This window comes from Bubalus bubalis, chromosome 2 (genome assembly GCF_019923935.1).
Source record: "Bubalus bubalis isolate 160015118507 breed Murrah chromosome 2, NDDB_SH_1, whole genome shotgun sequence".
Lineage (NCBI taxonomy): Eukaryota > Metazoa > Chordata > Mammalia > Artiodactyla > Bovidae > Bubalus > Bubalus bubalis.
In genome coordinates, this window is record NC_059158.1 from 24,412,455 (window position 1) to 24,439,796 (window position 27,342).

The following is a 27,342-nucleotide window of genomic DNA, read 5'->3' on the forward strand; positions in this document are numbered from 1 at the left end:
TAGCAAGTAGTGTTATACCAACATTAATTTCTTAGTTTTTATCATTGTATTTGTTGTTCAGTCACTAAGTCATGTCTGACTCTTTTTGACCCCAGGGACTGCAACACCCCAGGCTTTCTCTGTCCTTCATCAGCTCCTGGAGTTTGCTCAAACTTATGTCCATTGAGTTGGTGATGCCATTCAACCATCTAATCCTCTGTCTCCCACTTCTCTTCCTGCCCTCAATCTTTCCCAGCATCAGGGTCTTTTCCAGTGAGTCAGCTCTTCGCATCAGTGGCCAAAGTACTGGAGCTTCTTCAGCTTCAGCATCAGTCCTTCCAATGATGAATATTCAGGATTGATTTCCTTTAGGATTGACAGTTTGATTTCCTTGCAAGAACACTCAAGAGTCTACTCCAGCACCACAGTTAAAAAGCATCAATTCTTTGGTGCTCAGCCTTCTTTATGGTCCAGCTCTCACATCTGTACATGACTACTGAGAAAACCATGTCTTTGACTATTAGGACCTTTAATTGGCAAATGATGTCTCTGTTTTTTAATACACTGTCTAGATTTGCCACAGCCTTTCTTCTTAATTTCAAATTTCTCATTACTATTTTTGCAACTCTCCTGTAAGTCTAAAATCATCTCAAAATTTAAAAAATTTAAATAAAGCACAAAGCCTCACAGATCTATACATGAAAAAAGGTGGGTCTTACTAAATGCAAATAGTATCTCTTGACTTAAAAAATAAGTCAAGAGGTACAAACTCTGGGAGTTGGTGATGGACAGGGAAGCCTGGCCTGTTGCAGGCCATGGGGTTGCAAAGAGTTGGACACAGCTGAGCAACTAAACTGAACTGACTCCTTATGATAGTCCTTTAAAATATATTCATTAGTTATAGTTAACATATAGGAATACTTTCTTAATTCATCTAAATAGTATTCTCTTTGAAATTATTTAATCCATTCAAATAAAATCAGTAGTTGAAGTAATCAATTAAATTTGGTAAACTGACCATTCATTAAATTGACTTTCAGGGAATCAGCTGCCCTCTGAAATGAAACATTTGAGCCCTTTTTGAGGAATCTGAGGGATCTACAGCCCTCCTGTAATTCCCCAGTTCCTCTTCCACGTAAGAGGACACTGGGAAAGAGATAGGCCCCACAAATGTCAGGAAACTTCCTGCCTCTGAATGAGGACAGGCAGCTATAGTTTTTTGGACAACACTGGACGAGGGAGGGTGGGAGTCAGAAAAGGAAGCAATATGGCCATTCTCATTAAAAGACAACTGGAACTTTCGGAGGTGAGCTAATTTCATCTAGTCACTGAGGAAAGGTTGGTGGACTGAGGGCATTCAAGTAATAGGAGCAAGGAGATGCATCTGCAGGTGGGAGATGAGCTATTGGGAAGGACTTTTGTGAATGATTGATTGAGAGACGAGGGCAGTTCTTAGACAGAGAGATTGGGTATTTCTCCCCCTTCATCAATGATCCTCCTTTTTGGTAAGGACCAAGTGCTCTATGAACACCCTCGGATGTCCTGCTCTCTTCTCACTATCACTATCCCTCAGGCAGGCCTGCCATTAACCTTCCATCGTCACCCCAACTTTACCACTCCACCTGTGGAAGAGGGAGTCCAAGCCCCTCCCTGAGCACCAACTCATGGTGTCTGTCTAGGGCCCTGCATCAGAAAGCGATGCCACTCACACTGACAAGCTTGATCCCCTGTTACTGCCCAACTCTGGGCTCTGGGCAGCACCAAGATCTCCTTCTTGCACTTAGGACAGCTCTCTTCCACCCTGCCACTCCTCTGCATCATTCTTCTTCCTTTGATTGACAGTAAAAGAGCAGGCTGTTCCTCCCTGAAAGAAGGAAGGAAGATTCAGGCATCTTGGATTCCCTTGGTAGCAGCAGATATAAACCCCATACCTGCTGTGCGCTTACAGAGAAGGAAGACAGAAAACGTAGAGAGAAGGGAGGAGGAAAAGGCATCCTGGGTTCCAGCCCATGTGGATTCTCCTGAGATGAAGAAAAGAAAAGGCCCCCCTCCCTCCCTTCTCCTGCTGCTGCTTCTCTTCAGGTGTTTGGAATTGGGTGAGTGAACTGTTTAGGAGAGAAGAGTGCAAAGGTTCCCCAGGATCTGGAGAGCTGGGGGTCGGGATCCCTGGAGAAGGAACCTCTTAGGACTCAGGTAGGGGCCTCCTGGAGGGAGGGTGTGGAAGAGGTGGGAGGACCTTGGGAGCTCCTGAGCCTGCTACCTGCCCCCAGTTCCTGGTCAGAGGAGCAGGTTCCAATGGGTCTGCTCATTATCTTTCTCACATCCTCTTTTAAGGAAATGCTCTATTTTTTATTATTTAGATTTTATGTTTCTGTATGTCAACTCACCTTGGGAAATGAAACATTTGATCCCTTTTTGAGGAATCTGAGGAATTGGCAGGAGGTAGGAGAGAATTGTTTTGAGCAGAGGAACCCAGAACTCCAAATGTATGCCATGTAGGCTGCATAATCTCCCAGTTCTGATATCCTGCAGGTGGGCGTGGTGGGAGGTGGAAAGATTCATCTCTTCCATCTACTTGTACCCTAATTAATGCTGCTGTCAACCCCAACCAGACCATATCCACAGCCCCTTATGACTCCTCCTACCCTCAAAATGGGGTTTCCCAGGTGGCTCAATGGTAAAGAATCTGCCTGTCAATGCAGAAAACACAGGAGACTCGGGTTTTATCTGTGGGTCAGGAAGATCCCCTGGGGGAGGAAATGGCAATCCACTCCAGTATTCTTGTTTGGGAAATTCTCTGGACAGAGGAGCCTGGCAGGCTACAGTCTATAGGGTCACAGAGTCAGACATGACTTAGCGACTGAGCGCACACACACGACCTCAAACCACCTTGAATATTGCTGCTACTGCTAAGTCACTTCAGTCGTGTCCGACTCTGTGCGACCCCAGAGACGGCAGCCCACCAGGCTCCGCCGTCCCTGGGATTCTCCAGGCAAGAACATTGGAGTGGGTTGCCATTTCCTTCTCCAACCTTGAATATTACCTGCCCTCAATCTTGCCGCTTCAGACCCAGATGTGACCCAGGGTCTGCTTCATTCTAAATCATATACCAAACCATGACCAGAATTCTGTCTCTAGTAAGAATCATGGTTCCTGTCTCACTTGTTTACCAGAGACCCAGGCATAACTGGATGAGTGGAGACACATACAAACCTGGAGTCAGAATACCCAGATTGCCGAAACACCAATAGGAGAAGTGAAATTTAGGAAGAGACCAGAACCACAAAGGGCAGAATCAAAGGCTGCATGAGAAGATCCTCCAAGGACATGACTCAGCTCTGGATACACCATATGGTCGAGCATGCTGTTGGAACATGTTTTATCAGAATTAAATCTAAAATATCAGATGATTTTAACTCAAATAAATCTAATCCCATTATATAGGGATATGTGTTATTTGTAAGGGTGAGATAGCCGTGGAGACTATTAAACAGAGCAGATGATGATGGACCATCAATGATCCACGTTAGAAGAATTTTTCTTTTTTTTTTTTTTGAGTAGGAACAAGCCAAAATGTTTCCACTAAAGTCCCAGAGACAAGCCCTGGAGACTCAAAGACAAGACAAAACTCTATCATTTTTAAATTTAAATTTTGGCTGCCTGGGTCTTCTTTGCAGAGTGTGGGCTTTCTCTAGTTGTGGAGACTGGGGGATACTCTCTAGTTGTGGTACGATGGCCTCTCTTGTTGCAGGGCATGGGCCCTAGAGTGCCAGGGCTTCAGTAGTTGTGGCACATGGGCTTAGCTGCCCCACAACACATGGGATCTTCCTGGACCAGGGATCAAACCTATGTCCCCTGTATTGGCAGGCAGATTCTCAACCACTGGACCACCAAAGTTCTGTCATTTTTGGCCCAGGGACCACTGAGAATCATGTCACTGAGGGCCCAGGCATGACAGAGGACTACATCACTCCAGACCCAGTGACCATGGAGGACTACACCACTCCAGACCCGGGGATCACGGAGGACTACATCACACCAGACCTGGGGACCACGGAGGACTACATCACTCCAGATCCGGGGACCATGGAGGACTACACCACTCCAGACCCAGGGATCACAGAAGACTACACCACACCAGATCCAGACATGACAGAGGACTACATCACTCCAGACCCAGTGACCATAGAGGACTACACTACACCAGACCCAGACATCACAGAGGACTACACTATACCAGATCCAGAAACCATGGAGGACTACACCACTCCAGACCCAGGGATCACAGAGGACTACACCACTCCAGACCCGGGGATCATGGAGGACTACACTATACCAGACCTGGGGATCACGGAGGACTACACTACACCAGATCCAGAAACCATGGAGGACTACAGCACTCCAGACCCAGGGATCACAGAAGACTACACCACACCAGATCCAGACACGACAGTGGACTACATCACTCCAGACCCAGGGACCATGGAGGACTACACCACTCCAGACCCGGGGATCACAGAGGACTACACCACTCCAGACCCAGGGATCACAGAAGACTACACCACACCAGATCCAGACTCGACAGTGGACTACATCACTCCAGACCCAGGGACCATGGAGGACTACACCACTCCAGACCCGGGGATCACAGAGGACTACACCACTCCAGACCCAGGGATCACAGAAGACTACACCACACCAGATCCAGACACGACAGTGGACTACATCACTCCAGACCCAGGGACCATGGAGGACTACACCACTTCAGACCCGGAGATCACAGAGGACTACACTACACCAGATCCAGAAACCATGGAGGACTACACCACTCCAGACCCAGGGATCACGGAGCACTACATCACACCAGACCTGGGGACCACAGAGGACTGCACCACTCCAGACCCGGGGATCACGGAAGACTACACTACACCAGATCCAGACACGACAGTGGACTACATCACTCCAGACCCAGGGACCATGGAGGACTACACCACTTCAGACCCGGAGATCACAGAGGACTACACCACTCCAGACCCGGAGATCACAGAGGACTACACCACTCCAGACCCGGAGATCACAGAGGACTACACCACTCCAGACCTGGAGATCACAGAGGACTACACCGCTCCAGACCCGGGGATCACAGAGGACTACACCACACCAGACCTGGGGATCATGGAGGACTACACTATACCAGACCTGGGGATCACGGAGGACTACACTACACCAGATCCAGAAACCATGGAGGACTACACCACTCCAGACCCAGGGATCACAGAGGACTACAGCACTCCAGACCCGGGGATCACAGAGGACTACACCACACCAGACCCGGGGATCATGGAGGACTACACTATACCAAATCCAGAAACCATGGAGGACTACACCACTCCAGACCCGGGGATCACAGAGGACTACACCACACCAGACCCGGGGATCATGGAGGACTACACTATACCAAATCCAGAAACCATGGAGGACTACACCACTCCAGACCTGTGGATCACGGAGAACTATGTCACTCCAGACCCTGGGACCACAGAGAAATACACCACAGCAGACCCAAGAATCACAGAAAACTACACCACTCCAGACCTAGGGACCATGGACAACTACACCACACCAGACCCAGGGCCCACAGATGACTACACCACTAAACATCCAGACACTCAACTGGAGGAAACAGACTCAGTAACAGCAGCGAAACCCCCTGGGCCCCTGACGCCCAGCAAAATCATCCTCATTTCCCTGGCTGCTACCGCTGTCACTGTTGCGCTCTTCGCTGGATTTGGCTTCCTAGTGGTGAGTATTTGGCCCTGAAATGTGAAGGACATTATGGGAATGACAGCATCTGAGGAGGATGAGGTGGGCAAGGCGGGCTGAAACAAAAAACTGTCAGAGGTGAGGAAACCTACAGAGAGCAAAGAGATGTATCTTTACAAAGATAGAGAGAGACACAGAGATGGAGAGAAAAAGGAGCAAGAAGCATAAAAACAGGGCAGAACGGAGAGAGAAAGAAAGGTGTGAGGGACAGGGAAAAGGAGAGTGGAGGGAAGGGGAAGAAAGTGTGGAGGGAGAAAAAGAGCACAGCAAGAGGACCACTGGAGTACAAATATATTGAAACATAATGTGAGCTGGAGTAAGGCTTGGACTATTAAGTAAGTACAGATGCAAAAATTTGTACATTTTTATAAGATGAGAAAGTGGGGCAGGGATAAGAGAAGAGGAGAAAATGGAAGCATTTTAGACATCCTTCATGTCAGAAATTATGTTACTTTATATTAACTGCTACCCACTGGGGAATTCTGCAGATTTTTAAAAACCAAGATTGGGTAGGTTTTTATGAGCAGGGTTACTCTGTCCTGGAGAGACAATGGGTGTCAGTGCTCCAAGGGGAGCTCTGGGTGTTTTTCTGTCTCTGAGGGGCCTTGTTTCTAAAACAGGAGATAAAAGGACTCTGTGCCAGCCCTGAGACTTCCTGTTGACCTTTGGTCTAAAATCCAAGCCTTCAACTTGTGGCCTCTGCTGGACATAGAAGGGCCAGCCCTTTGGGGCCATCCTGACTGAGGGATGAAATGCACATTGGAATCTCAGGGGTGGCTTACATGATAAGCCAGCTCACGCAGGTCATTAAAACCTCATTCATTCCTGTTTGTCATTGATGCCAGTGTGCATTGGACCTCTGCCTCAAGAGGCAAACTCATAGCAGAGGATCTGTTTGTGTGATTAAGCCAAACGTAACGCTTTATTCAGTTGAGGTGTCCATGTTTAAGTCTACCAAAAGCACACTGTGAAACTAGAGCGTTCTGAAAGATGGCTGAGCAATGAAAGGCAAACAGGAATGAAAGCTTTCGTATGTAGTTGACGCATGCATGAGTCACGTTCAGTATTCATCAGTAGATAGAGGCCCTTCTTGACTTCACTGGAATCACAAACAAGTGGCCTTTTGATCACGTGGTTCACGATGAAAAGTCAGATACTCTCGCTCCAGGCTGGGGGAGCCTTTCCTCCCTCCAAACCAGCCTCTGAGTGCTGGTACTGAGTCACCACTAGCAAGGCACCTCTTAACCTCTTGTAGAGACTAAAAACAAGAGACGATTCCAAAGACCCAGGGTACAGGAAATAGAAGGAAAGTTTGTATTCCCAAACTTACTAAATTCTTAACTTTTAAATATTTAACCCCAAAAGTTTAGAAAACAAGAATCATCTGTGTTTCTATACCTGCCCCAAATTCGCTGATCGAAATAGTTTTATTTTGGCCACATGACTTCAGTGTTTTTGAAAACTTCATCTTTTGCAGTAAGTCCCAGGATCCGAAGAAAGTGACAAATAGGAAGGAGTCATAGAGATGAGTGGGGAGGTCTTTATAAACCACAACCACCAGGATTAAGAGAGGAACAAAGTCTAAAAACAAACCACTTTCTTCCTCCCTAGAAAAATTATTTCCTGCAGCCGTTAAATCCACTCCCCTGAGTTGTTTATCATCCCCACATCATGGATTGGAGTACACCATAAGGAGAATCCCAGCAGCGCCTACGTTTGGTTCTTCAGCAAATGAGACTCCTCTCAGCCTCTACAGGACCCCACGAAGTGTGAATATGTGTTCTTAGGCCTCCACTCTCCTCCCAGTCTAGAGCCCTGGAACCACCAGATGAAGAAGGTGGCCAGCCCTGAGAATAAGCATTTAGGGACACTCAGAAGAATGCCTGTCCACTTTGAGTATCACCTAATTCTGGCCATGGTTATGTCTTCAGGAAAATTACCTTTACCTATCTACCAGGTTTGGATGTGAAAACTATTTGGGGAAGATACACGTAACTCAAATATAAGAGATACTCATTAAGTCTGATCAAAGAAATGAAGCAAATACTTGTTTCTGTCTAGGTCATGTATCTAAATCCAGTTATTTTAACAAAACAGTTATTAAGGGCCCAGCATGGGTCAAACACTCCATACCTTTCTGTCTGTTCATCTCGGTCCATCTAGGTGAGGGATACAGCTTTCTGTTCTCTCAAGAGCACCACATTCAAGGACGTAGAGTCGTCTACAGGATGAAGCCAACTAGTCACTCATCAAGTATGTACTGACTACCAGGTGGACTAGAGGGAAATTCAATTTTCGTTCTTTTTGCTGCTTCCGCAGATCCTGGGGTTGTATCACTACATAGGATAATGGCATAAGGATACGCAGGGTAAAGGAAACTCTTAGAGTCAACTGGCCCATATCAATTACCCCCAAGATACCCATGTCCCTCTGGGTCAGCAGTTCTGCCAAAAGCACAGGGTCTTTTCCAAGTCCACCTCTCTCATCTTACCATTTAGTCTCCATCTCCAGAATGTGACCACCTCTGCAAGGTGCTGCTGGGAAGGGGGCCCACAGAGAGATGCATGGCCACCTGGTCTCTGGATAGTACTGAAGGTAGAAAAAGACAAGGTGAAGATGCTGCAGAAACATCCCGAAGGACAAATAGGAAGACTCAAAGAGTCAGGGAAATCCCTCCCTGACCACTCCTGGGACCCTGGCCTACAAGGCTTGGTAGTGGCTTCCACGTCATATTACGCTCATACTCGTTGTGACACTATAATTTATTACATGCATCTATGCGTGTCATCTCTGTAGTGACTGTATACAGTTCATCCAGTGTGAGTCCAGCCCCACTCAGCTAATCCTCTTTTCTTCTTTATAAAGCCCAATATTTCAAGAAAGTCTTTCTTTAGGTATTGTTACGCAGAAGAACAAAATCCAGGTGACCCCAACTGCCAGATGCTGTTACTCTGCTGCCCAGACTAGGGAGATCGAGCAAGCACACCCCTTAAAGAATTGTGCCTGAACAGGATTTATGCCCGTTTGGGTGTGTCACCACTCACAGAAATGTCTGTGAGTGCACATTCCAGCCCAGTCTCCTGTCTTTACAAACGAGAATGTTTGGTGAAGTTGTCCAGCAGTAGTGATTCAACATTCTCCCTACAGAAGGTGTTGTTTGATACCTGAATAACACGTAGTTATTTTTCTAATCTAGTCATGACCTTTTCTGCGATTTATCTAAAACCCCTAACTCTAGAGTCTATACATCACCATACATTTTTCCTTTATGGAGCATCCCAACAGAAGTTCGCAAGTTGAATCTCTTTTAATTCACTGTATATATCCTTCCATTGCTTACTGTATATCTCCTTCCACTAGAATGTTAGTTCCTTGAGAATAGGGGTCTTGAGAGCAATGTAAGAAATAAGAGTTGGCAATAATCATTTTCTTCATTCTCCCCCATTACATTAGAGTTTTAAACATAATCTAAATGGTTGTCATCAAAAAGAACCAAATAACCAATGTTGGCAAGGATGTGAAGAAAAGAGAACCCTTGTACAGTGTAGGTAGGAATGTATATTAGTGCAGCCTCTTGTGGAAAACAGTATGGAAGTTTCTCAAAAAACTGAAAATAGAACTGTCATATGACCCAGCAATTCCACTCCTGGGTATATATATGGAAAAAAAAAAAAACCATCAAAAACACTAATTCAAAAAAATATATGCACCCCAATGTCCATAGCAGCACCATTTACAACAGCCAAGATATGGAATCACCATAAGTATCCATCAACAGATGTATGCATAAGGAAAATATGGTATACGTATGCAGTGGAATATTACTCAACCATAAAAAGAATAAAGTTTTGCCTTTTCCAACAATATGGATGGACTTGCAATATAAGAAGTGAAATGTCATACAAAGACAAATACCATATGCTATGACTTTTATGTGTAATCTAAAAAATAAAACAAACTAGTGACTATAACAAAAACAGGCAACAACAAAAACAGGCTCACAGATATAGAGAACAAACCAGTGGTTACCAGCAGGGAGAAGGGAGAGGGGAGGAAAGATAGGGGCAAGGGATTAAAAGGTACAAACTACCATGTATTAAATAAAATAACAAGGATATATTATACAACACAGGGAATACAGCCAATATGTTATAATAACTCTAAACAGGATATAACCTTTAAAAATTGTGAATCACTATGTTGTACACTTGAAACTTATATAATATTGTATCTCAACTATACCTCAGTTCCAAAAAAAAAAGAGTAGTTAGTCTCATCTTAAATGTTTCAATTCAAAAAAATGTTTCAATTCAAGCTCTTTCCTTTAACTGCTGTATTTGCCTTTGTCTGGTATTAATGACAGAAGGAAATGGCAACCCACTCCAGTGTTCTTGCCTGGAGAATCCCATGGATGGGAGAGCCTGGTGGGCTGCCCTCTGTGGGGTCGCACAGAGTCGGACACGACTGAAGCGACTTAGCAGCAGCAGCAGCAGTATTAATGAAAGTTCCTATAACAAATAGTAAGATATTGAAGACAGTAGAAGCTTGAAGATTTTAAATTGTAACCACACATAAGTGCTGAAGCTAAAAGTACCAAAAATCTCCACCAAAATTTGATGAAATAAAAAATACCCTATTTTACTTCTAAACAAACTATTAAGGTAACAGTTTTCCTTTAAAAACTATTAAATGAAATTATCATTAGATCAAGGTTGTCTTGAGCAAACACAAATTTTCCAATGAACAATGTTATAAACAAATGCCTGAATCTAAAAATACAAAATCTATATACCACCCTCCTCCCCACTTGTGGAACAACTTCAGTAAACACTTAGCTAATTGTCTTTCCCATATTAATTCTTTACTACATTTTGGGGGGGTTATTATCTGTGTGTGTGCTCAAAATTATAAAACAAATCATTTTAAATTGAAATTTCAGTTTGACATTAAAATAGAACACTGGAAAGAAGGTGCAAACAAATAAAGAAGTAGGAGACATGTCTTACCATTGGCGGTATGTCCTACTTCAATTGGCAGCGTTTTTCCTTTCTTAGTGGGACATGAGTAATGGTGTATCTTAAACTCAGTGTCTTTTTAGAGTTGATGAAATAAACATATTTTGGGATAAACAAATGAACACATGCTTGATTTTGGTGCTATTTATTCAGTTTTGGTCTTGTTCGGAAACACAAAGAAATTAAAATTCCTTTAATGAGTGTCCAGTAGATTCTTTTGAGAACAAGGATGTCAGACTAACAGAAGTGAATGACATAGTTCTTGCCCTTGAGGACAAGAAAACCAACAATTCCCTTGTAAGGTGCTTTAATAGACGTATGTATGGGGATGGGGCCCAAAGCCTAGGGTGGGTCCCTCAGCTGCTGCAGACCCAGGAAATCCCAAGGGAGAGAGGGTAATTGACCTGAGCCTTATGACACGTCTATGGGCACTCTGGGCCACTTTCACACACTTGGTCTCTTTTTATCCTTACATTGGCTCTGTGAGGTAGGAAAAGCATCCCCCTTTTTGAAATTCAAAGACTGAGGCTCAGAGGAGTTAAATAAATTTGTCCCCAAATGGTGGCTCAGTGGCAAAGAATCCACCTGCCAATACAGGAGATGCAAGAGACTTGGGTTCCATCCCCAGGTCAGGAAGATTTCCTGGAGAAGGAAATGGCAACCTGCTCCAGTATTCTTGTCTGGGAAAACTCCATGGACAAAGGAGAGGAGCCTGGCGGACGATAGTCCAGGGGGTCGCAAACAGTTGGACATGACTCAGTGGCTAAACAACAACACATGAATTGGGAGTGGTAGAGTGGGATGGAAAGAGCGGAGTAAAACTCGGGTCTTCATTCACTGTTTTCCTCATTAGAGCTGAATCTCAAGTGAACTTCAGCACCCTCCTCAGTAAACCTTTCTCCTTCAGCCTCTTCTTCTTTAGGCTTGCAGTGACAGGTCCTCAGACCTAGCGTTTAAGCTGTTTTGAGTTCTGAGCCAAGCAAGACAAACTGGACACCGTCCCCATTCTTGGGGAGACCCCAGCCTGAAAATGAATCTGGGACACACAGATACAAATAAACCCATCTCCATGTGAGCAATGAACAATAGGAAATGTATCATCAGTTTTTATATTGAGGGCATTTATTTACCTTGACAGGTGCATTCTGCTTTGTAAAATAGTTGTAGCATCTCAGGCTCCACCCTCGAAAGAATCTGAAGCTTGGACACAAGTAGAGTTGCTCCATTTTTGGTTCAGGACCCCACCCCAAGAGTTTTCAAGGCAGCATCCCTGAATCAGGGCAGATTCAAGGAACTATGACTTTCTCCACCCAGGAGAGTTTTTCAGCGCCTATGCTCTACCCATGAGAGAGATGGTGTGTGGTGATTCATTTAACCATCCATCGGATCTTGACTAAGGACACATAGGCCAGTTACTCTGTGTGGCTCCGAGGACACAGTGGAGAGCCATATAAAGAGCTTCTGCCTTCAAGGTGCATGGAGGGAGCTGGTAGACATTGCTATCAGGTAGATGCAGAAGTTGTTAAATTTCTTAATGTTACACCTTCTTTGGGAACCTTAAAAAAGTCATAAAGCCTTCAGCAGTGACATTTACTATCAGTCATGTAACCATAAGGGCAGCGAGCAAGGAGAGCTTGAATGCATGCTTGAGCAGAGGTGTTTTCTCTCACTCTGAGACCATAACAGATCCATTCTTCCTTGTTCTGATTAGTATTCACTGCTTGTGTTTAGCTGCCTGCAGTTGATACCCGATTTGTGAATGGCACTGAGGTACAATGCAGGGTTGGAAACTGGATCACAGACCTGCAAGTATTTAAAAAGTAGAACTCACTAGTAAAGTCAAATACATAAATGTCAGGATGATAAAAACTGGCATAAGGGAAATTTCGATGTGGTTAAAATTGTTAAATTGAAGATTTAACTTAAAATACAGTCAGCATAGGAAAAGAGATAATGAGAGGCGGAGGTAGGGGGTGCGGGGGGCCGGGGGAGAAGGAATGCAAGGATGGTAAAAAACGTCAATGAAACTGGCAATGGTAACAAAAGGCCTGAACAAAAAGAGGCTCCTGGGAGGCCTGTATCTTCCTGATGAAATGTCTCGATGCGCCCTCTAGTGGCAGCGGCTCGGTAGTGGTCCTCTGAGAGGGGAGCCTCTCCTAGAAATGCATCACCTTTGTGGTCTCGAAGGGGAGGAGGGCTGGCATCGCACAGGGTCGCACCCCAGCTCCCTCCTTGTCTTGCACTTGCTGGGCACTGAGCACAGCATATGTTCACACACGTCTTGTAATTTATTAAATATAACTGGCTTTCAGTGAGTTCCTTAACATTTCAGGAGTTGTGCTTTCCCACTTGTAAACAGCCACACCACTCATTCGTTTACCTATTCATTCATCTATGCACATTTATTAAGCACCTGCTCTGGGACAGGGATTGCCTTCAGCACTGAGGCTACAGTAGTGACGGGGTGTCCCACTTCTGCAAGGGTTTTTGTTCTAGTGTAGGATTTCTAATGATTTTTGCCACGAATGAGTCGGTCATTTTTTGAGTGTAGGTAAGTTATGGAGTGAAAATAGACACCAGAGAAGAAACAGCCAGAAAACTTGGGTTCTAATCTAGTTCCACTGCTTAATAGAGTGTAATCTCGCTCAGCTTTAGTTTAGATCACTGTAATATCAAGGAAAAGCTGCATTTTTCTCCATAGCACAATCCTTCAAACTACACATAATGACAGTCAAAACTGCAGTGGAAACAGTGTCCTTAGCAACCAACAGTCCTTTCTTTTCTGTCCTAGGTCAAGAAAGTTCCAGAGTTCTCTTGTCACCTTCAGATGTTAAGCAGTATTGTTTTATATACTTAAATGTCTAATCTGAAATAATTTGTCACTTTCAGATGTTTAAACAGGGGTCAACAGGTCCACACTGAAACAGGAGTTTGGGGCCAAAACCTCAGGAATAAAAAGAATTCTTTTACTAGCTACAGAAAGCTATGCCCAAGAAAAAGATGAAACTGATTAATTAGCATGCATGTGAAAGGAGAGGAAAATTACACTGTTGAAGGAGAATTTGGTGACAAATTACTGATAAATTTATAGACAAGCTTCAAAGGAACATCTAATGTATCTACATTGTTCTGGTTATAGTTTCATCAGGCTTAGCTGGGAATCTGCTCCCTCAGTCCTTCTAGAGATTTCAAAAGCTCCTAACAGCCTTTGTAAAACCCCTTCCTATTTAACATACCTAGAGTAATCTCTAGTTCCTTCAGTCAACCTTGTATCCCCTTTCCCACCACAGGTCCCTCTCCTCCCCTCATGGGTCTTCTCCTTCCAGAATCAGTCACCTGCAAGGCTCCTACCTCCCCTCAGCTTTCACTAGCCTTTCTTTCCCCACCCCCACCCCCGGGGTGACTTTTGCTCAGGGGCATTTCCCTCCACCCTCACTGCCCTATTTTCATCACCAGGAGGAGCTTTCCTGCTAATGATCCCTGAGCACAGTGCCCAGCCCCTAGGGGAGGACCTGACACCCATTCCTTGACACCCATTCCTCCTTCACCGCCCCCATGCAGGCACCTGTTCTTGGCCCTCGTCCAACACAGCCCCTCCCACTCCTGCATCCTAAACCTCAGCCTCTGGATTCCTCCACTCTCCAGGCCACAGGTGCTGGACTGCACTTGCCCTGGTCCCTCTCCAGCTCCCCCCATTAGCACCTTGCCCTGCTCCCACCCTTGTCCGAGTGCCTTGGGCCCTCACCAAGTAATTAGTAACAGGCCCACTCTTGCGATTCCCAAATCACCACCTCACTCTCACCCTCCTTCACCCAGGGCACTTCTCTTCTCCTGTCTTCACCCTAACCCAAGGAGGGGTTACCCTGGGTAACAGATGTTTAACAGATGCCCTGTCCCCCAGTCCCAGGCCCTCACCACTATCTCCTCTGCAGCCTCTTGCCCCTCCTCCACAGTGGGAATACTGCCCTTGGTCCACTGCCCACCTCCTTGGCTTTCATCACCCTCTCTTTGGTTCCTGGATACCAGCGGGCTCTCACTACCTCAACAAAATCTTTGTTTTATGCCACTTGGTCAACTGGTCTTTCCCTAGAGGGCCTCACCATGCCTCTTTGCACTCTGCACCCAGACCAACTCCTTCACCTCCCCCAGGTTACTGGCCCACCTTCATCTCTCTTGGGGCCACAGCCCAGCCCCTCAGGCCCCTCTGCCTCCTGCCTCACCCTCCCTGGAGCCCGCCTTGTCCATGATGAGCCCACACCAGGGGCAGCAGCCCTCTCTCTCCATCTCACCTGGCCCCCCTCTGACCAGGGATCCCTCTGGTCCTGGGTCTGACACTGCCCTTTCCTCCCTCTGACTCCACCTCCCCTCACCCTGCTCTTCCTGCCTCTCCCCTTGCCCACCTGCCTGGACCCTTAGGGAGCCGGTGCCTCCCTGGCCTGGCACTTGTCCTACATGTGTGTTCATTTCCACCCTCTCCCTCCACTCCTCGATTCCCCTCTCCCTCCTTCTCTTTCCCATTTTTCCCGTATGGAAATCCTCATTCTGGTCCCTTGTACACATGCATGTTCTGCATCCTCAGCACCTGGAGCAGGTCAGGACACAGAACTTGTCTGTGAAACATCTGATGTGCACTTGTCTCCAGAAAGCAGCTTCATCTGTGGTTCCTCCTTCCCCAGGATCCCACAGTCTTTGTTATATCACGGTGCTGTTCCAGGATGGATCTGTGCAGGCCAGCTTTTTTGCTGGTGGACACTTGGATGGTCAGGCCTTCCTGCACTATGATCACATGAAGGGGAGGGCAGAGCCCTGGGGAGTCTGAGCTGAAGATCCGGAAGCTAAGATGTGGGACAAAGAATCCAAGTGAAACTGGGCAACTCAGATTGGGACTCAAATCCATGTCCTTTTAACTGACATCACATCTGGTCTCAGGACTTACTGATTCTCAGGTTCTTGATGTCTCTTCTCAGAATGAATTCAGTGAGAGACAAAGTGGTAGGTAAAAAGTGGATTTTTTAGAGAGAAACACACTCTGTAGACATTGTGTAAGCCATCTCAGAAGGCGAGAGTCGCAAGAGGCCATGGAGTTGTCAGTTTTTATAAGACTGGGTGATTTCATAGGCTAATGAGTGGGAGGAGTATTCCAGCTATTTTGGGAAAATGGTGGGATTTCAAGGAATTGGACCGTGGTCAGACTTTTGACCTTAATGATCTGCCTTGAAACCCTCATAGAACCTGTGGGCGTGTCATTTAGCTTGTTGATGTGGAGTGCATATCGAGGCTCAGGGTCTAGCAGAAGTTGACTCATCTGCCATCTTGGACCTATTTGGATAGATAATGTCATTTGCAGTGACAAGGACAGACCTAGAGATTATCACACTAAGTGAAGTCAGTCAGTCAGAGAAAGACAATGATTCCACCTGAAATATCACTCATATGTGGAATCTAGTTTTTTTAAAAGATACAACTGAACTTATTTACAAAACAGACACAGACTAACAGCAAAAACAGATTTATGGTTCCCAAGGGAACATGTTGTGGGGAGGATTAAATCAGAAGCCTGGGATGAACATACATACATTACTACAGAAAAGACAGATAACCAACAAGGACCTACTGTATAGCCCTGGAAACCCTACTCAATATTCTGTGATACCTTATATGAGAAAAGAATCTAAAAAAGAATGAGTATATGTATATGAATAACTGAGTCACTTTGCTGTACACCCAAAACTTCTATAACATTATAAGTCAACTATACTCCAATAAAGTTAAAATATCAAAAAATAAATGTTGTACCACATTCTTCTGCTGCTGAAAACAATCTTATAATTCCCATCTCACTCAGAGCAAAAGTCAAAACACTTCCCGACCTACAAGTTCTGGCTGTACCTCTGACCTCATCTCAGTTAATCTGCTCCAGCCATACTGGCCTCCTCACTTTAACAGAAACACACGGACATCCTCCTGCCCATTGCATTTGCCTGGAGGTTCCCCCTGCCTGGAAAGAACCTCCTCCAGTCATCGGGGGTAACTCAGCATGTCCTTTAAATCTTTCCCCCAAGGCCACTTTCCCAGTGAGACCCACAGTGACCACCCTAGTACAATAGCCACCTTCCTTGTCCTCACACTCACACTGTGCATCACCTTCCCCACTGCATCTTTCTATTGTTCCCATCCTTTCATAACAGAACACTTTCCTTATTGAGCCTACTGATAAGACATAGTCTGTCTCCTACCACTTGAATACATGCTCCATAAGGCCAGCAATTTTTCTCTTTAACTTCAGTGATGTTTCCCAGATGTAAAACATTGTGTCATGTATCTGGCATGCAGCCGGTATGAATGAATGATCAGTGTAATGTGCTGTGTACGTGCTCAGTCACTCATTCACGTCCAGCTCTTTGCGACCCATGGACTGTAGACCCCCAAGCTCCTCTGTCCATGGAATTTTCTAGGCAAGAATACTGGAGTGGGTTGCCATTCCCTTCTCCAGGGGATCTTCCCGGCCCAAGAATCAAACCTGCATCTCCTAAGTCTTCTGCATTGGCAAATGGATTGTTTATCACGGAGCCACCTGGAAAGCAGAATCAATGTCAAGCACCTCCCTATATCTTTATTTTGTGACCTCAGGCCAAATGTTGTATTGTGGTAGCTACAGCATTACATCTACTCACACTGACATCAGTGCCACTTGTGTGTTTCTCACAAGTACTGTTCTTCCCTTCTTGGCAACCAACCCTCCTTCACACTGCATCACAGGATATTTTTCTTTTCAGAAAACAATTAGTGCTGACTTATGAGTCCTATTTTCTAACCAAATATAAACCCAAATTAGACTCTGCTTTAAGGGCTTACCAGGTGGCAATAAAACATGGTATTTCATTTACACTTCATGACAAATAGCTACTATCCTTAGTCATAAATGAGTTCTTAGAAACCAGTAACATTGATATTTTGAGGGAAATGGAAAAAAACTGAAAAATGAAATAAAAGACTTGATTAGTAAGGATAAAGCATATATGAAGATGACTAAAATGATCATAAAGGAAAAGCAATTTCTTTGCTTTTACTAAATTTAATTTAACATTACCAAAGACACTTAGACATACTAAAACTGTACAAACATCTGTAAAGTTTTACAAAACAGACCCACTCAGACAAACACTACGGGACAAGATTGATGAGGACCTACGGGGAAATCTGTAGTTTGGATCCTGATTTTCAATAAGATATGAAAAAGGAAAAGAAGTTAAGACAAAGATGGAGACAGCCCAGCCCGGCCTCTGTTGGATCAGGAAGGACTATCAGAGAAAACAGTCCAGGGTGCGGAGGGGTCGTGGTGGACAGAGGAGGGCCAGGCTCACCACTTCTTTACATTATGCTAATAGCAGCACAGACACATGCAGATGACTTCTGCAGAAAGAGAAGTCAGCTCTTCAAGTCATAATGCAGGGGTGGGATATGGAATCTTGCATCACTCAGGCTCCACAAGGTAGCTGTTTCACACTGTGAAAGAAAAGAATCATGAACCAGTGTAGATCAGTCATATAAGGGCTGACATTCTCCACAGCCCCCCACATGCTCACATGTTCCACTCAAAGACCCCCACCACCCAGTGTGTCTCCCCTGCACCAACTCCTCTCCCAGTCAAGACCCTCCAGGGTCTCACCTCTAGGATCCATGAGAGCTCTGGTCACACACATCAGAGCTCTGGTATGATGAAAGTTAACTGCCTGGGGGAGAACAAGACCAGGATGTGGTCAGAATCCACAGGAAAGAAACTAGAGAAGGAACGTTGAGGAGGTGAGCCCCCATGACCTCTTGTCCGCACCCTCAGAAGGTCCCAGGAATCGCATCCCCTCTGTACTTACTTTCAGCCTGAGTGTAGTGCCGTCTTTCACCTGCAAGAAGAAAACATCATGCGAGAATCCATGGAGAAGACTGAATCATGATGTCCTAGAGAAACCCCCTACTTTTGGACCCCAGAGAACTTTCTGGAACTGTAACCAAAAATCCAGGACAGAATCAGGAATATAAAGAAAGGAGACGTGGGGGGGTCTGGACCATCTCCAACCCTTCTAGAGGTCTGAACTCAGTGGGGACCTTCCCCTCTGACTTTCAGGTGCTGAGAAACAGGTCCCAACTGGAATTATGAAGGTGAAAAATCTATCTTTCATTTTCACATGTACTTTACAAAAGGGTCAATGTTAGCATCAGCTCCAGACCAGCAAGCCCATATGTATGGATGGTATTTCCCAGGAACAAGGCAGCCAAACTTCTACCTGGACTTGAAACCCCTCAGTGAGACAAGAAAACTCAGATCCCTCCCTCCCTTCCCTACCTGAGCGGTTCTTCCTCCAGATCACAGCTCCAGTCACCACAGCCACCACGAGGAGAACCAGGCCAACAATGATGCCCATGGTGAGGAAGGAGGTCTGAGGAGGTTCTGTGGAGGAAAAGAAAGAGGCCCTGACCTCAGGCTTGAGTCCTGACCTTTGAGTCCTGAAGGGCTCCTGCTTTATCTGAGAAAAGCTACATCCCATCTCCATCCTTACCCCATCTCAGGATGAGGGGCTCCTGAAGCCCCTCATGCTGCACACGGCACGTGTATCTCTGCTCCTCTCCAGAAGGCACCACCAGGGCCGCCCACTTCTGGAAGGTTCCATCCCCTGAAGGCCTGGTCTCCACAAGCTCCATGTCCTGGGTCTGGTCCTCCCCGGCACGCTGCCAGGTCAGTGAGATCTCCTTAGGGTAGAAGCCCAAGGCCCAGCACCTCAGGGTGACCTCATGGCCAGAGAGGGGGTGACAGGTCACATGTGTCTTTGGAGGGTCTGAGGAAGAAGAATCAGAAAATTCACACTTTGTTACTCCCATGGGCCACGGAGGAAGCATCACGTGACCATTCTGAGAAATGATGAGAGAATGAGTTTGAAAAGAAAAAGCACAAACACCAGCCTGGGCTCTGGTGTCTGGGAAAATCTCCTAGTCCTTGTAAAGTTCTGGAGTCAGGGTGAGAGCCACGGTAGGATGCTCCACCTTAAGGGGGAGAATACAGAGCAGTGGTCCTGACTTCGTTGGAAACTGAATGACTCAGAAAAGCTGGAGTCTGGCCTCTTATGATGCTCTAGGTCTGAGAACAGGCCTTGAGAAAGTCATGGGTCACAAGATGGCGGGCAGGGTGAAAGGGCCCCGCTGACCAGTGATTTCAGGGATGGTTTCCTGCTTCTTCCCCAAAGGCACTGGATTCCTTAATTGTTCTTCAGAGAAATGAAGCTACTGGCGAGTCACCTTCTTGTACAGAATATTGAAATCTGGGCGCATTCCTCCCTCTCCTGACAAGAACCTGGGGCGCTGTTCCCACAGGGACCCCATTTTCCTCTCCTCATGGGAAGCCAGCTCCAGCCCGAGGGGAGATCAGGGAGGCCCCGCGCCCCTCGTACCTGCGCGCAGCAGCGTGTCATTCCCGTTCTCCAGGTGTCTGCGGAGCCCCTCCACGCACTCGCGGTTCAGGTAGTTCCTCACCCGCTCCGCAGCACCACGCTGCTCAAACTTGCGTTTGGAGATCTGAGCCACCGTCTCCGCTGCGGTCCAGGAGCGCAGGTCCTCGTTCAGGGCGAGGTAATCTCTGCCATCGTAGCCGTACTGATCATACCCGCGGAGGAAACCCCCGTCCGACCCCACGTCGCAGCCGTACATCTCCTGGACGGTGTGAGACTCTGACCCGCCCCGACCATCCGCAGGGATTAAACCCAAACTGAAATGAAACCGGTTCAAGTTCCCGCGAGCTCCTCCCGGGGGGAGGGGCGGGTCTCACAGTGTTGGGGTGACCCTCGGAAACGGAGACTCGGGGCGACGCCGCCGGTTCCTGGGGATGGGGGTCGTGACCTGGACCCGGGCCCGCGTAGCTCACCGGCCTCGCTCTGGTTGTAGTAGCCGCGCAGGTTGTTCAGGTTCGCTCGGAAAGTCAGTGCGGAGTCCTTGATTCTCCGCGTGTTCCGATCCCAATACTCGGGCCCCTCCTGCTCCACCCACCGCGCCCGCGGCTCCATCCTCGGATCCGGGGCGTTGCTGTCGAACCGCACGAACTCCGTGTCGTCCACGTAGCCGACGGCGATGAAGCGGGGCTCCCCGAGGCCGGGCCGGGACACGGCGGTGACGAAATATCGCAGGGAGTGGGAGCCTGGGGGCGGGGAGGGGTGAGACCCGGCCCGACCTCCTCGTGGTTCGGGTCCCGGGCCTGAGGTGACGGAACTGGGAGGAGGGAAGGGCGAGGGGCTCGTGAGACGGAAACGGTCGGAGAAGGACCAGGACTTGGGGGGCAAAGAAGAGGGGGAGGGAAGCAAGGGAGGGACAGGACGGGACGGGGGGAGGGGGCAGGTCAGGGCGAGGGCGGCTGGCTCGCTCTTTCCCTGGGGGTCCTGCCCACCCACCTCCCCGCAGAGGCCGTTCCCTCCCGACCCCGCACTCACCCGCCCAGGTCTCGGTCAGGACCAGCGCACCCGGCAGCAGCAGGAGTAGGGTTCTCGGCCTCATGACCCGCATCTCCCGGGTCTGGGGAGAAGCGAGTTCAGCGGGTGGATGAACACTTTGTAACCTGGTACCGCGGAGATGAATGAACTGCAGCTAGAAATTGGACACCCAATGGGAGTGAGACCTGGGCCCGCGTCACAAGTGTCCAGATAGGAGGGCCGGACACAGATTGTGAGAGAGAAAGTCAAACACGTGTAGACGGGAAGCCCCTAGATGGAGCGTCCCGGCCCCAGCCAGACACGGCCCTTGAATCTGAGACCCTGAGACCCTTGCCCTCCGGGGAACCTGGGACGTTGTCCTGATCCCTTCTCTCCTGCACCGAGAGCTTTTTGTCACACTCCCTGAGTCCTGGCCCAAGGGCTTCTGGCAGCGATTTTCAAAACATTTTTGGTCAGAATATTTATACAATCCAACAGATTAGTGTGGACCCCAAGGGTAATTTTGTTTATAGTTACTTCCATCGATATTTTGCATAGTAGAAATAATAGAGTTAGAATTTGCTTATTCATTTATTTAGAATAATGTTAATAACTCACACAGTTAACATGGAATATAACTATTTCCCCAAATAAACACTACAGTGGGAACAGTGGAGCTTTTTACATTTTTATATTTTTGCAAGTCCCTTCTTGTCACTCTCATTAGAAGATCGCTGGATGTTTATGTTTGCTTCTATGTTAAATCCATTATTTTGGTTGAAATCTATGAAAATAAAAAGCACACACACACATAATAGTATTTTAAATAACTTTTCAGATAATTATCTAAGTTCATCCTTGATCCAAAACTAAAACTACAAAAGTGGTAGTTTCTCAAAGGCTATTTTCAAAGTGGACCTGAAACGATATTATTGAATATTTCCTATTCTATTACACTAAAATCCATAAGCTTATTTTGCACATTGACTGTCTTTTATACTAATATAAGATTTTTTAAAACTAATACAATGCTTCACTAAGTTTTGTAGATCTTCCAGCATCATTCATTTTTTGCAGTAAACACTGTATTCCATGAAAGAGAGGCTTTCAGCTCACACAAATAATTTTCCTAGGGACATAATACTTTGGAATGTAGCAGAAGTGCTTGATGTGTACTTCCTATGTCATCTTAGAAGATTTTTTTTTTAGAAAAATAATTTGCATTTTGAAATATGACCATAAGCCTTTTGATTTTCCTAAAAAAAGCAGCTCATTTTTGCAATAAGAAGTACAACATAGCAATATTTGTGCAAGGCCTATGTTAAGATTAGAACCCCATCTTTTGAATTTCATCTAAGCATGAGAATTTTGAGAGGCTGATATTCACACCAGGTTTTCTTAAGTTACTCTAACACAAGTGGATAATAGCAGATTGTAGAATTAACATACCATTCTATGCCCTATTATAACATGATATACTTACTTCTGTTCCTCTTGCAGTGTATCATATCTTTTACAGCATCATCAGAGTAAAGCTAATGTTCACCAAGCACACTCATTTTAAAGAAAAAAATATAATCTATTTTATGCCACCATTCATTGCTCCAGGAAAACAACACCATCAAGTTAAGTCATGTAGAGCTTTACTTGTCCGTGTAATTCTTGCCTTGTCAATTAAGTCTCATCCTTAAACTTTACTCCATCAGTTCAGTTCACTTCAGTCACTCAGTCGTGTCTGACTCTTTGTGACCCCATGAACCGCAGCACGCCAGTCCTCCCTGTCCATCACCAACTCCTGGAGTTTACCCAAACTCATGTCCATTGAGTAGGTGATGCCATCCAACCCTCTCATCCTCTGTCGTCCCCTTGTCCTCCTGCCCTCAATCTTTTCCAGCATCAGGGTTTTTTCCAATGAGTCAGCTCTTCACATCAGGTGGCCAAAGTATTGGAGTTTCAGCTTCAACATCAGTCCTTCCAATGAATACCCAGGACTGATCTCCTTTAGGATGGACTGGTTGGATCTCCTTGCAGTCCAAGGGAATCTCAAGAGTCTTCTCCAACAACACGATTCAAAAGCATCAATTCTTCAGCGCTTACCTTTCTTTATAGTCCAACTCTCACATTCATACATGACTACTGGAAAAACCATAGCCTTGACTAGACAGACCTTTGTTGACAAAGTAATGTCTCTCCTTTTTAATATGCTGTCTAGGTTGGTCATAACTTTCCTTCCAAGGAGTAAGCGTCCTTTAATTTCATGGCTGCAATCAACATCTGCAGTGATTTTGGAAGCCCCTAAAATAAAGTCTGCCACTGTTTCCACTGTTTCCCCATCTATTTCCCATGAAGTGATGGGACCGGATGCCATGATCTTAGTTTTCTGAATGTTGAGCTTTAAGACAACTTTTTTACTCTCCTCTCTTGGAGAAGGCAATGGCAACCCATTCCAGTACTCTTGCCTGGAAAATCCCATGGACAGAGGAGCCTGGTAGGCTGCGGTCCATGGGGTCACTAAGAGTCGGACACGACTGAGCGACTTCACTTTCCCTTTTCACTTTCATGCATTGGAGAAGGAAATGGCAACCCACTCCAGTGTTCTTGCCTGGAGAATCCCAGGGACAGCGGAGCCTGGTGGGCTGCCGTCTATGGGGTCGCACAGAGTCAGACACGACTGAAGTGACTTAGCAGCAGCTCACTTTCATCAAGAGGCTTTTTAGTTCCTCTTCACTTTATGCCATAAGGATGGTGTCATCTGCATATCTGAGATTATTGATATTTCTCCTGGCAATCTTGATTCCAAGTTGTGCTTCTTCCAGCCCAGCATTTCTCATGATGTACTCTGCATATAAGTTAAATAAGCAGGGTGACAATATACAGCCTTGACGTACTCTTTTTCCAATTTGGAACCATAGGATCTGATATTAATTCCCCAAGGGAATCAGAGGTGTCCCTGGATCCCTAGAGTGGTGAACACACAGTAGGACAATCAAGGAGGCCAAAGTGAGCCCAAGAAGTTAGAGCTGATGGTGAGATTTCATGTGGGGAATACCTGTGATCAGGGGGTCCTGGCTGAGGGATGATATGGGAAGGCTGTCAGTGTCCAGGGCCTGGCAGGCGAGGTAGCAGCCAATTTATGATTACTTCCTGTCAAGACGGCTCCAGAAAAGTTCCAATTTCAAATACATTCTCAAATCTGTCAGGTCCTGATCCCAAATGTATTCATTCAGCAGTATTGGCTCATGCTTTGTCCAGTTTGGCTCGTGCTTTGGGCTGAGAGTCTGTAATACACTCGAAACCAAGGTATAGACTCTGCTCCCACATGACTGAGTAGCGGTTGTAATGGAATACGGTGAAGGTTGTTGTTGACATAGTAGCAGGTAATTAAAACCATCACTTTATCTCTCTCCCACAGTTATTATAAATATTCCTCATTATTTGCACCCTGATGTTTCTTAGAATATGAAGGATTTTAGTAAAGTTCCCCCAGGAAGGCAGACTCAATGCTTTGGGGACAGGAGACAGTATGGACTTGACCTTGACTACACTGAGCGGATCTTCCACTTTGGACGGCTCCCACTGAGACACACTGCCCACCTTCCCATGGCGTCAGGGACATTCCCACTGTCTTCTGAGCAGAACACTTAGTACACAAAGACTCATGTCACAAATCTGTGGTACCATGATTGAAAAGCATCTCTAGTACATTACATAGACTGTTGCACAGATAGATGTTTATGGATGGATAGAGAGAGGATGGACAGAGGCTAGATACAGATTGAGAACTGAACACATAATTTTACCAACCATGTGTCACAGGGACAACTTATGTCAGGGACAACTTATGACAACTTATACTTATTACTTGTAGTGGACTTTTATTAGCTTCCAAGTGAGATGAAAGAAGAAAAGCAAATCAATGCACCTTAAAGAAATCCTCTAAGTTCAAACATGTTCCGATTAATGCTAACTTGGGAAAAAACGACTTTTGAATGGGGGTGGGGGTGCGGGGGGCCGGGCTGAGAGTTTGTCATAAGCAGCCACACTCTGCCCTCTGGTGGCCTTCTGTGAAATAGCACAAGTGCTGCCGGCTCCATGGTTTTGTCAGCAAAGAAGCCAACATTTCCACTTGCCACCTTCACAGTCCTGCTCTTAGAGCAAATCAAAAGTTCTCTAAGGTTCAGTGCCTACTAGAGGAAGTCACTGTTTGAGTAGCACACAAGAGGCCACTTCCCAAGTGTAGTGTTTCAGGGAGTGTTGATTGAGCCCCTGAGTCAGGCCCTGCGTCAGGCCCTAGAGGGGAGACTAGAGAGGAGGTCGCTGCCTCAGGGGAACTGCAGGGGGAGGGTGGGAACACACGGGGTTCACTTGTCTACACCCCAGCTCTGTGGTCTGCTGGGGAGAAGTTAGTCTATCCAAGCAAAGCAATTTATGGCACTTTTCTGTTTATATTAATGATAAAACATTTTAGAAAATTATCACTCAACATATCTGTATGATTTCATCTAAATTTATATTGGCTCAGATAGCAATCTTCCTACAGGCAGCGGCGGACTGGGGAGGCAGTGGTCTGGCTTGGCCTGTCAGGGCACCGGCGGCTGCAGCTCCAGCCCGGTGTCCCTGCAGTACTGGGCGGAGGAGACGCCCCTCGCGGGCAAGTACCTCCCGGCGGATTCCTTCCCAAAGGACTTGACTATGATGTGAAGCAGGAGGAAGGGGAGGCGGCAGCCTCGGGCGGTGGAGTTGGGGCGGGGGCCGGCGGAGGTTGCGGCCCGAGTGGGGCGCTGACAGCTCCAAGTCAAGGATTCTGCCCATGAGCCTCCGGGGCAATGGGCAGGTCCTGCATTCAGAAGATGGTGTTTCATAAAACGTCACCCAACGAGACCCTCTTTTTGGAAAGGACCGTCAAGACTTACAAAGATGACATTTCTAATAGCTTCTTTGTGAATTTCCAAATATGGGGTTTTCCTGGGCAAATGGACTTTTTTGACCCAGCTTTTGCTTTGAGATGATCTTCAGGGGGACAGGAACATTGATACATGTCACTGATGCACAGGATGACTACATGGAGGCTTTAACAAAACTTTACCATTTCTAAAGCCTACAAAGTTAACCTAGTTAACTTTGGTTTTTATTCACAAAGTTGATGGTCTGTCTGATGATTACAAAATATAAACACAGAGGGACATTCATCAAAGGGCCAATGGTGACCTTGCAGATGCTGGGCTAGAAAAACTCCATCTTAGCTTTTATTTTACTAGTATTTATGACCATTCAATATTTGCAGCCTTTAGTAAGGTTCTGCAGAAACTATCCCACAGCTACTGGCCTTGGAATACCTATTAAATACCTTTATATCAAATTCAGGTATTGAAAAAGCTTTTCTCTTTGATGTTGTCAGCAAAATCTACATTACAACAGATAGTTCTCCTGTAGATATGCTGTCATAGGAACTTTGCTGTGACATGATTGATATTGTAATTGATGTATGTTGTATGTTTGGGTTAAAGGAAAATAGAAGTGGAAGTGCTTACCACAAAGAGTCCAAGGCCATCATCAAGCTAAATAACACAACTGTCCTGTATTTAAAGGAGGTGACTAAATTTTTGGCACTGGTTTGCATCCATAGGGAAGAAAGTTTTGAATGAAAAAGTTTAATAGACTATAACTTCCATTGTTTCCGAAAAGCTATTCATGAGGTTTTTGAGGTGGGTGTGACTTCTCACAGGAGCTGTGGTCACCAGACCAGTGCCCCCAACCTGAAAGCTTTGACACACAATTGCACACCATGAAATGTAATCTAGCCTGGACGCCAGTGGTCAGGGCTCTGTGCCAGCGTATTCTTCACACCAGGGTCAGAGACCACATGTTGCAGGACATGGGAGTTGCCGCTTGTGGGAATCTGGTGCCTGTCCCACTAGAGATAAGGGGTAGAGTTTCTCATTTGGATGAAAACCCCTTCAGCCAGTGGTGTGCAACTGACACTACTATTTCTTTAAAAAAAAGGCAAAAAAGAATTCCAGAGATCACAGAACTGTGTGTCTTTCTCCTTTTGAGGGCCCTACTTTAAGTAGCTGGGA

The 27,342-nt window shown here is 46.2% G+C and overlaps 2 protein-coding genes and 1 pseudogene across 3 annotated transcripts; 2 read left to right on the forward strand and 1 right to left on the reverse strand.

Annotated features, from left to right (window-relative positions):
• The first annotated feature begins 1,588 nt into the window (after positions 1-1,588).
• Positions 1,589-5,852, forward strand: LOC123328044 (soluble scavenger receptor cysteine-rich domain-containing protein SSC5D-like). Its single transcript, XM_045162062.1, is given in 6 exon segments — positions 1,589-2,075; positions 2,078-2,112; positions 2,115-2,135; positions 2,512-2,527; positions 3,541-3,602; positions 3,826-5,852. Coding segments are annotated over 6 exon segments (2,178 nt in total). The 5' UTR covers positions 1,589-2,005; the 3' UTR covers positions 5,800-5,852.
• Positions 5,853-16,310: 10,458 nt separating this feature from the next.
• On the reverse strand, positions 16,311-21,439 carry LOC102398125 (BOLA class I histocompatibility antigen, alpha chain BL3-7). 2 transcript variants are annotated; one of them, XM_044938334.2, is made up of 8 exons: positions 21,287-21,439; positions 20,728-20,997; positions 20,258-20,533; positions 19,373-19,648; positions 19,159-19,263; positions 18,689-18,718; positions 18,487-18,550; positions 16,311-18,323 (listed from the first exon to the last, which is right to left on the reverse strand). In XM_044938334.2, the coding sequence occupies exons 1-7, from the start codon at positions 21,357-21,359 to the stop codon at positions 18,543-18,545; spliced, it is 1,038 nt and encodes a 345-aa protein (XP_044794269.2). In that variant the 5' UTR covers positions 21,360-21,439; the 3' UTR covers positions 16,311-18,323; positions 18,487-18,542. The 2 variants fall into 2 exon arrangements, with proteins under 2 accessions (XP_044794269.2, XP_025116427.3); XM_025260642.3 differs by having other exon boundaries at positions 18,487-18,598.
• Positions 21,426-27,105, forward strand: LOC102413447 (annotated as a pseudogene).
• The last annotated feature ends 237 nt before the right edge of the window (positions 27,106-27,342 follow it).